Source organism: Abramis brama, assembly GCF_963993115.1.
Source record: "Abramis brama genome assembly, chromosome: 20".
NCBI classification, from domain to species: Eukaryota; Metazoa; Chordata; class Actinopteri; order Cypriniformes; family Leuciscidae; genus Abramis; species Abramis brama.
The window spans coordinates 22,172,309-22,186,142 of NC_139982.1; the positions used below are offsets into that span (position 1 = coordinate 22,172,309).

Below are 13,834 nucleotides of genomic sequence, written 5' to 3' on the forward strand. Positions count from 1 at the left end.
CTCGGACTGGGGCTCCATGCAAGATCTCACCTCGTGGGGTCTCAATGATCCTAAGAAAGGTGAGAAATCAGCCCAGAACTACACGGGAGGAGCTGGTCAATGACCTGAAAAGAGTTGGGACCACAATTTCCAAGGTTACTGTTGGTAATACACTAAGACGTCATGGTTTGAAATCATGCATGGCACGGAAGGTTCCCCTGCTTAAACCAGCACATGTCAAAGCCCGTCTTAAGTTTGCCAATGACCATTTGGATGATCCAGAGGAGTCATGGGAGAAAGTCATGTGGTCAGATGAGACCAAAATATTGAATTTTTTGGTCATAATTCCACTAAACGTGTTTGGAGGAAGAAGAATGATGAGTACCATCCCAAGAACACCATCCCTACTGTGAAGCATGGGGGTGGTAGCATCATGCTTTGGGGGTGTTTTTCTGCACATGGGACAGGGCGACTGCACTGTATTAAGGAGAGGATGACCGGGGCCATGTATTGCGAGATTTTGGGGAACAACCTCCTTCCCTCAGTTAGAGCATTGAAGATGGGTCGAGGCTGGGTCTTCCAACATGACAATGACCCGAAGCACACAGCCAGGATAACCAAGGAGTGGCTCTGTAAGAAGCATATCAAGGTTCTGGCGTGGCCTAGCCAGTCTCCAGACCTAAACCCAATAGAGAATCTTTGGAGGGAGCTCAAACTCCATGTTTCTCAGCGACAGCCCAGAAACCTGACTGATCTAGAGAAGATCTGTGTGGAGGAGTGGGCCAAAATCCCTCCTGCAGTGTGTGCAAACCTGGTGAAAAACTACAGGAAACGTTTGACCTCTGTAATTGCAAACAAAGGCTACTGTACCAAATATTAACATTGATTTTCTCAGGTGTTCAAATACTTATTTGCAGCTGTATCATACAAATAAATAGTTAAGAAATCATACATTGTGATTTCTGGATTTTTTTTTTAGATTATGTCTCTCACAGTGGACATGCACCTACGATGACAATTTCAGACCCCTCCATGATTTCTAAGTGGGAGAACTTGCAAAATAGCAGGGTGTTCAAATACTTATTTTCCTCACTGTATGTAGCTTATGTGTAGTTATCTTCTAGTCATTGATTAGCATATTCTGTCTTGATAATCTATAAATCGCGTTCCGGGGCGGGGTTTATGTAAATTGTAGGGTTAGTGATGTCACTAACTCGGGAGGAATGCCGTGTAGTCCCTACCAGCCGTTTGTTGTAGTCCTTAAAAAGCAATTTCTTTAAAAGAAAATATCTCCCTTTGCTTTGAACTTTGAGCGTTTGCTGTGTTGCAACTTTGCAAATGTTGTTTGTGCTCAAACAGCAACATTACACACTAACTAAAGTTAGAAAAGTGAAATCATATTCAACCACCCCTTTAAAGGTGTTTTCTGTATTGGCTATCTTCCAGATGAACCTGCACATCAAATATGTTAATCTGATAGTTTTGTAAGGCGTCGAGTTCATGCAACACAATTTCCATCGGTGAGCACAAGCAGGCGTCCTTTGTTACCATGGTAACCGCCTTGCTTCTGCATTCCACTTTCATACCTTTTTTCTTGTGCAAGCGTAGAACATAGTACGAGAAAAGTCATTACGAGAAAGTTTCTCATTATTACGAGAAAGTTTTTCATTATTATGAAATATTAAGTCACTTTTATGAGAAAGTTTCTCATTATTATGAGCTGTTAAGTCATTATTATGAGAAAGTTTCTTATTTTACTAAACTGTGGCGGAAATGGGCTTCCTTATTATCATTTGTCAATCAAGTTTAAAAAATGTGCCATAGGACAGTTACTTGATGGGAGCAACCAACAAACTTTCAACTTTCTGGTTTTTAAGACACCCTTAAAATTTTAAGATACTGAATTGTACCCCAACCCTAACCAAGCAATTATTTATCCCCGTGTTCCTCATCAGGCATGTGTGAGGGACCTTAATGAGGAGCTCCAGCTGGCTAAGGATGGTGTACGAGCGGCAAAAGCCAGAGAAAACTCGCTGAAAGAGGAGCTGGAGAACTTGAACATGGATTTTCAGAGGAGCCAAAAATCACATAACAAGCTGCAAAGTGAGAAAGAGGCTCTGGAAGATCAGCTGAATGAGCAGAAGAAGAAGGTCCAGAGGCTCAGCAGCGGCCTACAGGTCAGGCTGCATGTTTTTCTAATCCAGAAAGGTTCTTTACCCTTGTTCACTTGTACCATAAATGTTTGCGGTCACGCAATTCCTGTCTCTCTGATCTTGAGTAATCCTACCAGCAGCTCACTTGGACAGTGAGTCATTGGCCCTCTTTTCTCTGCAAATGAAGAGCTTCTGCTCAATGTCTGGTTGAACAGAGCACTTCTTTGACGGCAGTGAATACGTCTAGACACCATTGTGTTGCTCCTCGCTTTTAATCCTATCAGAGTTTGTGGTCCTTGGGAAGAAAAATAACAGGGGCTTTATTTGTATGTATAATCATAGTCCTCACAACTTTTTAAAATAAATAAAGTAAAACTTTATTTATATAGTACCTTTCAACTGTTTACAAAGTGCTTAAAGGGATAGTTCACCAAAAAATGAAAATTCTGTCATCATTTACTCACCGTCATGTTGTTCCAAATCTGTTTGAGTTTCTTTCTTCTGTTGAACACAAAAGAAGATATTTTAAAGAATGTTGATAACCAGACAGTTGATACTATGGAACTATACAAAATACTATGGAAGTCAATGGCTACTGTCAACAGTCCCTTTGAAAATATTAAGCATCACAACTGTGTTCAACATCGATAATTATAAGAAATGTTTCTTGAGCACCAAATCAGCATATTAGAATGATTTCTGAAGGATCACGTGACACTGAAGACTGGAGTAATGATCCTGAAAATTCAGCTTTGCCATCACAGGAATAAATTACATTTTGAAAACTGTTATTTTAAATTATAATAATATTTCACAGTATTACTGTTTTACTGTATTTTTGATAAAATAAATGCAGCCTTATATCAAAAACATTTAAAAGTCTTACATACAAATGAAAGGAGAGAAAGAAAATACAATTGTACAATTGTCAGAGTAAGAATGAAATATGAAAATAATAAATAAATGTGACTTTTTCCATGACTGTATATCAGAGCTGATGATGTGTGTGTGTACAGGCTCAGGCTGAGAGTGATGGACCCACAGTAGAGGCTCTTCAGAAGAAGATCCGTAAGTTAGAGCAGGAGCTGGACAGGAAGTATATCTCAGACCCTGCAGACAAGAGGAGCGTACTGAAGGAGGACAAGGTGAACTAGAACTGCATTTACTGTAGGGAAAAAATACAGTTAGGCAGTTGAAGAGTAATTAATTGTAGAAAAATGTGTGGAAGAATCCTAAAGAAACCTTTATATCTTTCGATGGTAAATACAGTCGTCAAAATTTGAAGTGGATCAAAACCTTTCATCAAAGTTATACATGAATTTTGAACAATACCCGTTCTTGTCTTAGGACAACTTTGATTAACTTTTTTTGATCCACTTCTTTGCAGTCTTCTAAAGATGAAATTGTGAGGTGGGAGGAAGGTAAAAAGTGGCAGGCCAGGGTGGAGAAAGTGCGGAACGTTCTCAAGGAGAAGGAGAAAGAAGTGGATTCTCTGTCTAAACAATTATCAACGATTAAGGAACTTTACAGCAGGTCTGTGCCATGACACTAATCCATCCACAATGGATGGAATAAATAAATATGACCTACATTTATGCAATAGATGTAAGCTTAACTTTACCATTTATTAAAAGCAAGAACCAAAGTTGAAGATTTCCACATGTTTATGTTGGCTGATGTTCATGAAGGTTGGAGCAGGAGAAGTTGGGTCTGCAGAGGAAACTGAAGGGCAGAGGAGTGACCGCAGATCAGGTCGTTGGTGCACGGACCCTTGAAGCTGACAGAGAGATTGGGGAACTACATAAAAGAAACGCTGAACTGGAGCAGCAAATCAAATCCATAAAGTGTGTTCCAAATCGTGCCCCTTTGTATCAAAGCAGTATGTGCAAATTTTTTGTATGTTGTCTTGATGAATATTTAATATGTGTGGTTGGTTATGAAGGCAGCAGCAGGCTTTACCACGTGATGCTGCAATGGAGGATATAACCATCAGGAACCGATATCTTGAGGAGAGGATTCACTCCCTGGAAAGTCAACAATCCAAAGAGTCTCCATCCAGACCATCTGTAGGTGCAACACTTTCCATCTTGCCATCTTTTAACACTTTTTCATGAATTTCACTCCACTAATATCACTCTCATGCTTCCTCTCAAACCCGTTTTCTTCTCCATTCACCTCTATTACATCAATGATAATGAAGGACAAACATCTGGCATCACCATCTCAGCTCAGTTCTTCATCAAAAGTTCGTTCTATGACTTTTGATATCAGTGAAGCTGAGCAAACTCAGACTCCATTATTAAATGACACAATCCCTGGATCAACTGAAATTGAAAAGGAAGTAGCAACTCAAACTTTCTCCACAAGTGCAGCAGAAGTGAGTCGAGATGAGGAACAGAACAAGGAAAATTGTGTTGTTGATTCGGAACCAGAAGATGTGAATGAAATCGAAAAAGAGGAATCTGTTGAGAAAGAAAAAAACGAATCAGATGAGGCTCAAGGAGGACAAGATATAGTAGTTTCGGAACATGCACAGGAAGAACTGAAGACTAACAGAGAGACAGAAGAGATAAAGTCAGGGCTGACACGTCAAGAAAAGGCTTTGGAAGAAGATCAGCTGGAAGATAAACCAACTGATAATGGAAATACAAATGCAGAACAAATGTTGGACAACAGTTGGACTCACACAGAGCCAGAGACTTCAAAGGTACAACTGGAGGATTATCCACAAGATAGAGATAAGGAACAAGATCCTGAAGAACAACATATCGAGATCACAGAGTCTTTAAAATCTGAAGGTGATCCAATACATTTGAAAACTTCTGCAGGGTCTAAAGAGGTTGAGGAAGAAGAAACGGTGCTCAGCAGCTCAACCACATTTGATGCCAAACTGGTGCCTGAAGAACCAACAATGGAGGAGACCATGTCCTTCATACCTGTGGAAGATGTGGACCCTATTTTAAGTGAGGATATTAAAGGTTCCTCCACTAAGGCGCTGAATGCTGATGTTGTTGGAAGTAAACTTGATGTCTTGGATATTCTTAGACCTGTAGAATCACACTTCACCGTCTTTCATGACAAAGAGCAGACAATGAAAAGCAAAGTGAAAGCTCGAAAGGTACTTGACGCATAGGAGTTCCCACTGAAGTGCTAGCACAAAGCTTCCAGTTGTCCGCCCTAGAGCAGTGTTGGCTTTGCGCTTGTGACTTTGCCTTTCCAGACCCGGAGTGTCTCCTCTTGTCCCATAGCAACTTTGTCTTTGTATTGCACCCTCTCCATCTTGCATCGAAAACTTTTGTTGTTGTCTGTGTGTTGTTTAGCTATGTTTTCTATGGCTTTAACATCTCTTTGTTGTTTCTGTAGACGTCTGGCCGTGGTTCTGGTACCCCATCTCAAAGAGAACACGAGTTCCAAAAAGAGAACCTCAAGTTGTCCACTGAGAACCTGGAACTTCGTTTCCAACTGGAGCAAGCAAACAAGGACCTGCCTCGATTAAAAGTACAGTAAAATCTAAATTATTAATAGCATGTTTAAAAAAAAAAACATTTAAACAACCTACCAACTGCATAACATAATTTAACCTGAATTATTATTCAATCTGTTGTACTTACTTTCCTCTCCCTGTAATGAAAGGATCAAGTGTCTGACCTCAAAGAGATGTGCAGTGTTTTGAAGAAGGAGAAAGCTGAAGTGGAGAAGAGACTCAGCCATATTCGTGGGGTTGGTAGCAGTATGTCTGAGCTCTTAAAACACTGATCCTCTCATCTCCTTTATTCATATTTTTTGCTCCTCTCATACAGTCTGGCCGCAGCGGGAAAACCGTACCTGAGCTGGAGAAGACTATCGCACTGATGAAGAAGGTAGTGGAGAAAGTTCAGAGAGAGAATGAGAGCTTGAAGAAGACATCAGAGGCCAATGTGCGGGAGCAGCTTGCCAAACTGGAACAGGACCATGTGAAACTTAAGGTACATTTTGTGTACATGTTCAATGACACACTACCAAGTTGGTACGATTTTTTTAATGTTTTGAAAGTCTTGAAACCCTTTAATGTCACCGAGACTGAATCAAAAATACAGTAAAAAAAATGTTTTTAATTACAGGCAAAACCAAATTAAAGGGTTAGTTCACCCAAAAATGAAAATTCTGTCAGTAATTACTCACCCTCATGTTGTTCCAACCCCGTAAGACCTTCGTTCATCTTCGGCAGAGCCGGACAGTAACTGAGTACATTTACTTGAGTACAGTACTTAAGTACAATTTTGAGGGATCTGTACTTTACTTGAGTATCATTTTTGGGGAGTACTCATGACTTTACTCAAGTACATTTGAGAGGCAAATATTGTACTCTTTACTCCACTACATTTCTATCCATAACTGTGAGTACCCGTTACTTCTTCTAAAAAAAAAAATTTAAAAAAGGGAAAAAGAAACATCTCGGAAACCCTCTCAAATGTGATTGGATTGTACAGGCGCCACTGATTGGGACAGCCTATCAGCAATCACCTTCAGCTTTCCGCCAAAGTCAACTCCATGGTCAGATTTAGATAAGAGACGAAACCATGGACGAAACAATGGATGAAGGTCCATCCCGGGAGCAATATTTTTTTTCCCAGGATGGTAGGGGAAGACTCATGAATATTCATTAGGGAAGTCATCCCTGATTGGTCTTAACCCCAGTGACGGGTAGGTTTAGGGGTGGGGTTAGGGGTAGGTCATCAGACCAATCAGGGATGACTTCCCTAATGAATATTCATGAGTCTTCCCCTACCATCCTGGGGAAAAAAATATCGCATCCCGGGAATGTGCCAAGCCGTGGCTCCACCTCGCCAGACTATTTCAATTTTCTAAACAAGTTAATGATAGTTTTCGCTTCAAGTGTTTGCTGTGTTTACCAATGTAAGCACTGTGGCAGTAGTAATGCAATATTTAGAAAATGTACTCTTGTACGCTTGATACTCAAGTACTTTTAAAAACAAAGTATCAAATTATTTTTGATTAAATCTGAGAGCTGGATCACTCCTCCATAGGCTTCTAAGACATTATAACTTGCTGGGCCAGAAAATGTATTGAAGACATCGTTAATATAGTCCAAGTGACTACAGTGGCTCAATCTTAAGTTTATAAAGCGACGAGAATACTTTTCATGCGCAAAAAACAACAAAAATAACGACTTTATTCCACTATTCATTTCCTTCTCTCTGGGCCTCAAGTTTTTTCACGTAGTATAACTGCGCGTCTGTGTTGTACGTCACACGTAGGCTCACTATTGGCCGACGCTGGTCATGTGTGTGATGCGTGTGACGTGCAACACAGACGCGCTGCGCTAAAACACTACGTGAAATAACTCAAGGCCCAGAGAGAAGGAAATGAATAGTGGAATAAAGTCGTTATTTTTATGTGTTTTTTACACATAAAAAGTATTCTCGTCGCTTTATAAACTTAAGATTGAGCCACTGGAGTCACTTGGACTATATTAACGATGTCTTTAATGCATTTTCTGGGCCAGCAAGTTATAATGTCTTAGAAGCCTATGGAGGAGTGATCCAGCTCTCAGATTTAATAAAAAATATCTTAATTTGCGTTCCGAAGATGAACGAAGGTCTTACGGGGTTGGAACAACATGAGGGTGAGTAATTACTGACAGAATTTTCATTTTTGGGTGAACTAACCCTTTAATACCCGTGGCTCCTGATAATACTTTGAGGTCTTATGATGCGAAACAATGAAAATTTTGCTTCAACTGTTTAATTTGTGGAAACAGTACAAGATTGTGATAGTTTTGTATCTGAAGACAAGTACATCATTCTTTTCTACATCCTGTAATAATGTGTACCCCAATTTTTTTATTTTTGTTACAGTCAGAATATGAAAAGCTGAAAGGAAAACAAGAGGAACAGCTGAACGCGAGACTTGAGTCAAAAACCAAGGGCATTGAGAAAATCATGATGGAAAATGAACGCTTGCGTAAAGATATTAAAAAGGTTTTTTTTTTGTTTTTTTAAAGTAATTTTCATTACCTTCATGTCAGTAAAACTTTCATGTATCTGCCCTTAATACATCACAGGTCTAAGATACATGATATTTTGGTAAATTGCAGGAGGCAGAAGCTGTAGAAAAGCTGAGGGTCGCAAAGGTCAGCCTTGAAGTAACCAATGAGAAACTAAAGGCGGAGCTCGAGGAGATCAATCAGAGTCTGTTATTAGCACAGTCAAAGGGGTCATCTTTAGATGGGGGAGATGGCAAAACCTGGAAATCTTCAGTTGTGACTAGGTAGTACATTTACTTGAGTACTACTTTACCAATTTCGTATTCATGTAAGGTCATTATTCAGTTTTCCCTTCACAGGTTATTTGAAAAGAAGATGAAAGGTCTTGAGAGTGAAATCGCTAAGAAAAGCTCTAGCATATCAGAACTGAAGGTGCAGCTAAAAGAGGCTAATGAGAAACAGCATGCCACACAAATCACTGTCAACCAGCTACAGGAACAAGTGAGACACCCATCTGCATAATAAAACACTGTAATACAAGCTGAAATACAAGCTGAAATACACTAAAGGTCTTTTGCACAGGTTTTTGATCTGATTTGAGGGCAAAAGGGGGCTTTGAAGGAGTGTTAATGTGTTTTTTTTTTTGTGTGTTCGGAACGACTTGAAAGTCTGGTGGTGTCTGGAAGTCATCAAATGGATTATTGAGTGTTTTATCTGTTTTTAAAAGCTGTGTAGTGTACTCCAGCTTTAACATGGGCCATTGCCTTTTTCCCAGAGAACTAATAACCTAATGTGTATCAACAGGTGGAACTTCTTAAAAATATCCCAGTGGAATCGACCACTGACAAAGGGCTCGCCAGAGAGTTTCAGTCAGTGAGGTGAAGCACTCAACAGGCAGAATATCCATAGACTTCAAAGTACATAAAGCAACACAAAACTCATTCATTGCCAAATGTCCATTTAGATTGGCCAATAAACAACTTGAGAGAGAGAAAGCTCAACTTCTTCGCCAGATCCAAAGGTACGATGAGCAGCTTGGGACCAGAAAAGTAGGACCAGGTAAGATCACCATTGATTTTTTGAAGAGTTTATTCTTATTGTACAAGACGACATGATGCATATATCATCAGCCTGGCTCCCGTTTTGTAGGATTCAATGAGCTCCAGGAACAAATTAAGGCGGCAAATACTGAAAAGAAGAAATTACAGGTATTCCTAAAAAAATCTCTAAATAATCTGCTGTTTTTAACCAAGTCACATTCTAAATGCTTTCATTTTAGGATGAAGTGAGGAAACTGACCCAAGAGCTGAAAAGCTTTGACCCGACATTTTTCGAGGAACTTGAGGATCTTAAATTTAATTACAATGAGGAGTTGAAGAAAAACATCATCCTAGAAGAACAGCTGAAGAAGCTGTCGGATCAGTTTGGTGTGGCGATTCCTGTAGACGTGTCTATCAGCTAACAGACATCAGATCATTTTTTAGGTCATCAGATTTTATTGCTACTGCTTATTTAGAGCCAAATATGTACATGTAACAATGTTACTTCACTTTATATTCAAGTACAATTAAGTTGAAATGTTTTATAAGTAGACGTAGGTGCATATTTATTTATTTTTTTGTCAAATATTAAGACATTTTCATAGAAAGTTAGGTTTTACAGTATTTGTGGCCTTACTAGCAAGAACTGAAATTAAAAGGTTTTTTTCTTTTTGCATGTATAATTATCAATCACTGCCTCATTTTTGAGACCCCTTAGATGTAATAAACATCAGTTTGCTTCGTTTATTTATATACATATTCCTCAACGTCCTCTTAAACCTATTTAAACAAACTAAAAAAGAAAAAAACTACCATTCTCTAGAAGAAATGAAAAAGTGCGAAATTTAAAGCATTCGCATACATCGCATACCCAAGTGCAAATATGAGCAAGGTGTCAATGGGAATTCGGAACAGGCAGTTTTGGCTAATATTGAGTGTTAGGAAACCAGTCTTCACTCTGGTTAAAACCAGATGTAGTAGGAATGTTTGGTAGTTATATTTTATGGGATCAGGGTTCAAACTGAATGTTCTGTATGCAGCTGAAGGGTTGTCCATTTATGTTGGAGAATGATTTGAATAAGTCCTTCTCGGAAGCATCTGGATCACATGTTGTTTCATCAACGTGGACGACCACTGGTCTGGTGTTCAGGAAGGTGTCATCAACAGGCCATTTCAGACCGAGATGATGGCGGTGTATCTGAAGATAGGATTTAATACGACTTAATCAGAAGAAAATGTGGATAATGGCAACAACAGCAGAATGATGTTTACTTAGGCCTTGTCCACACTAATACATTTTTGTTTGAAGACTCATCTTTTTCTTTTTGGCCTTCCATCCACACTGAGGGGATGTTTACACGACTGTTTTCAACTAAAAACGTAAAACTTTTTATGCGTTTTGGCCGTAAGTTTACACGATAATGGTGTTTTTGGGTGCCTAAAAACACAAACTTTTGAAAACGGGTTTTAAAGTGCAAGTTTTTGAAAATGGTCTCCGTGTAAACAACAAAAAAAAGTGCATTTTTGAAAAGTGAAGTGTTTTTTTAGTCCGATTGAGCCGTCAATCCGATTATAAGTGTCCATGTAAACGCAGCTAATGGTGTCGTCTGTACGCAGAAAACTCAAAGGAAAAACTTCTCCATTTTGGGCATATCGTTGTCGTGTTAAACGTACACTGAGATAGCGTTTTTGTCCTGCAAAAACAGCTTTTTGAAAACGCTTTCCCAAGTGGATAAATTTGTAGTGTGGACAATGAAAATGACGCATGTTCCTTTGGCTTCATGCTGAAAATGTACTCGCATCAGAGCAGTCGCGTTATAGACCAAACATATAATGGAAAGTGAGTGCAACCTGGACGCATCAGTGAATGGTGAGATATTTTGCTGAATAAAAGGATCCTGTCAGAAGAATAGCAGGAGAATTTATGTCTGTTCCATCTGTATCATCTCAGTGAGCTTTTATGGCGTTTTACGTATGCACAGTAAGGTGAATTCAGCGTTTTCCGACGTTTCAGTGTGGACAATAAACTTTTGGAAAACTCTAGTGTGGACGGAGGGCGTTTTGAAGCACTCAAATATATCCGCATTAATGTAGATGTAGCCTTATAAACCCTTTTTTACCTTAACCAGCATCCCGTCATCACAGTGCCAAACAATTCCCTCCACTCGCCCCTCTTGGCATTCCTGAAACCAGGAAAACAGCTGCTGGAATTCCACCGGAGGAGCGTTCCAGATGCGCAGGACCCCGTGAGGCACCAGAACATGGACTGGATGCTTCTTATTCCCCAAACCTACAAAATCCCACAGTCAGTTGCTTCCAAAACCAACAGAATTCCAGATGGTTTTTTACTTCCTAAAACACTTACACTACCATTCAAAAGGTTTTTGAAGGATATGATTACTTTTATTTATCAAAATTGACCAAACTGATAAAGTATTTCTATTTCAAATACTCCTGGAAGAAAGTGTATTACAGTTTCCACAAAAATATTAAGCAGTAGAACTGTTTTCAATAAGAAATGTTTCTTGAGCAACAAATCAGCATATTTGATTGATTTCTGAAGGATTATGTGACACTGAAGACTGGAGTAATGATGCTGAAAATTCAGATTAGACATCACAGGAATAAAATATATTACAATAGAAAACATTTATAATAAATGTAAATACTATTTCTAATTACTGTTGTATTTTTGATCAAATAAATGCAGCCTTGGTAAACATAAAGAGACTTATTTCAAAAACATTAACCCCAAACTTTTAAACATTATACTTGCCATATGGATTTCCGTTAACATTGGTCCCAATAAGTTCAAGGGTTTGCTCCATGAGGTCAGCCAGAGGAACGCTGACAATTTCAAGCAATCCTTCATCATCCACATGTGTCTTCAGGACAAGGGCAACACCAACATCATAGTTGACCACAGAGGCGTGCCAGCAATACTGCTTGTTGGTTTGATCCACCGGAACCCAACCTTCATAACAAAGAGATATAACTACTATGCCATCAGCTGCCTTTATTTTCAAGTACAGTATAACACTGCAACCAGAAGATGAGAAACAAGAGCGTGTTTCAGTGACACCAACCCACCGGGAATGTGTCCATGTTCGTCAGGCACTGGATGGCCATTCTCATGCTTGACTCTGTGAGCAGCGATCCAGGATTCTGGCACTTCTCGGAAATCTTCATCCATGTTCCACACAAATCCTGTTATTTAACGGAGAATCAAAAACATCTGATTTTGAGCTCTTTTCATTCTCATTCACTGCTTTGAGACCGTTTCTTGTTAGCCAGTGAGTGAAAATAACACTATTGTGTTCGTTCTAATATTAAATAGCTAGATAAATATTATATTAATATTAGATAAAAAAAATTTTAAATCTAAAAAAAAGATTTGGAACGAAATACCTTTACAGGTCTTCTGTGAATACTGATACTTTTTGAATCTCTTGTCCGCCTGCTTGGTGGGTTTCCGATCCAAGCGAGCCCAGAGATAAGGTTCCCCTTAATAAAAAAAGAAATTATTACTTTTATTCAGCAAGGACTAATTAAATTTGGGGGGGGGGAGATGTATCACTGTTGTAAGCAGCTGTTCTTACTGTTCTTCAACATTGATAATGATAAGAAATGTTTCCTGAGCACAAAAATCAGCATATTGAAATGATTTCTGAAAGAAGTTAAGATTAAGCTTTGCTATCACAGGAATTCAATTTTAAAATATTTTTTTTATATAATACTTTGTAGTACTGGTTTTACTGTATTTATGACCAAATAAATGACGCCACAGGTTATGACTCGTTTATGAGCCAGATTCTACCTTTGTATGTGGTGACATAGCAGCATGTCCCATCAATCTTCTCAGTTGCTTCAGCACAGTGAATGCCTGAGGCAAGAGCAGTAGGGTTCACTTTCTCAGTGGCCACCACCTGGAACTGCTGTACGAGAATAAGAGAACGAGAGCATGTACAATCTGATAATCAATTCAATCTACCATATACAATGCATGATGACATGTTATGTCATACGTTTTATGTGATTGTATAGCACTTTTAGATAAGCCCGTTGACATGCATATATAGTTTTGGGTGCAGTTTCTCCCTTCAATGCACCGACTAAAATAATAATTAAAATATGTATGAAAAAATGATGACGCTGGCAGTAAGGATGCGCCATATTGTAATGCATTTACAATGGTTATAGGATTTTGGTGATAAGACAACATGTACTGTAACAAAAATGCAGCTGATTTGACCAGCTCACCCACCTGACAGTCGCGTTTTCTGGATGGTTCGTTTCTCACTTCCGTCAGGAAAACACATGGGATTTTCTGTTGCACGGAACCCAGACGCCGCATTATCACCGCTGTTAATCAGCTTTTATAAGGAGTGTGTTGCTTTACAGACTGAATATGGTCTGGTGAGATCAACACATAATCAGATCAGCCATTCACATGCGCCTACTGCTATTTTGTTCAGATTTCCTCTCATTCTGTAGAGCTGTTATGTTGATCTTTGTCGCCATCTATTGGAACGGAGAGTAAACGGTTTGTTTTTAGATTGAGCAGGTTTTAAGTGAATGAAAGCCCGTTTCTGCTTCGGAGCAAAAAAAGGTAATTGCGACTTTTTAATATTTTATTTTTAAAACCGTTTTACACAAATAAACGAAGAAAGATTTAA

General features: G+C 39.0%; 2 protein-coding genes across 3 annotated transcripts in view; one reads left to right on the forward strand and one right to left on the reverse strand.

The window, feature by feature from the left end:
• cep290 (centrosomal protein 290) overlaps nt 1–9,905 on the forward strand; it is a 33,116-nt gene extending 23,211 nt beyond the window's left edge. Inside the window, 15 exon segments of the mRNA XM_084095220.1 lie at nt 1,935–2,156; nt 3,149–3,277; nt 3,520–3,665; nt 3,821–3,976; nt 4,075–4,198; nt 5,496–5,630; nt 5,766–5,852; nt 5,933–6,097; nt 7,991–8,113; nt 8,230–8,402; nt 8,478–8,619; nt 8,923–8,996; nt 9,083–9,177; nt 9,268–9,326; nt 9,398–9,905. Of these exon segments, the coding sequence (XP_083951346.1) occupies nt 1,935–2,156; nt 3,149–3,277; nt 3,520–3,665; nt 3,821–3,976; nt 4,075–4,198; nt 5,496–5,630; nt 5,766–5,852; nt 5,933–6,097; nt 7,991–8,113; nt 8,230–8,402; nt 8,478–8,619; nt 8,923–8,996; nt 9,083–9,177; nt 9,268–9,326; nt 9,398–9,580 (2,013 nt within the window). The 3' untranslated portion in view covers nt 9,581–9,905.
• rlig1 (RNA 5'-phosphate and 3'-OH ligase 1) lies at nt 9,190–13,649 on the reverse strand. Of its 2 annotated transcripts, none has more exons than XM_084095912.1 (7): nt 13,423–13,649; nt 12,976–13,090; nt 12,567–12,662; nt 12,249–12,365; nt 11,935–12,132; nt 11,279–11,448; nt 9,190–10,356 (listed from the first exon to the last, which is right to left on the reverse strand). In XM_084095912.1, the coding sequence occupies exons 1-7, from the start codon at nt 13,510–13,512 to the stop codon at nt 10,168–10,170; spliced, it is 975 nt and encodes a 324-aa protein (XP_083952038.1). In that variant the 5' UTR covers nt 13,513–13,649; the 3' UTR covers nt 9,190–10,167. The 2 variants fall into 2 exon arrangements, with proteins under 2 accessions (XP_083952038.1, XP_083952037.1); XM_084095911.1 differs by having other exon boundaries at nt 12,976–13,093.
• Between the last annotated feature and the right edge of the window lie 185 nt (nt 13,650–13,834).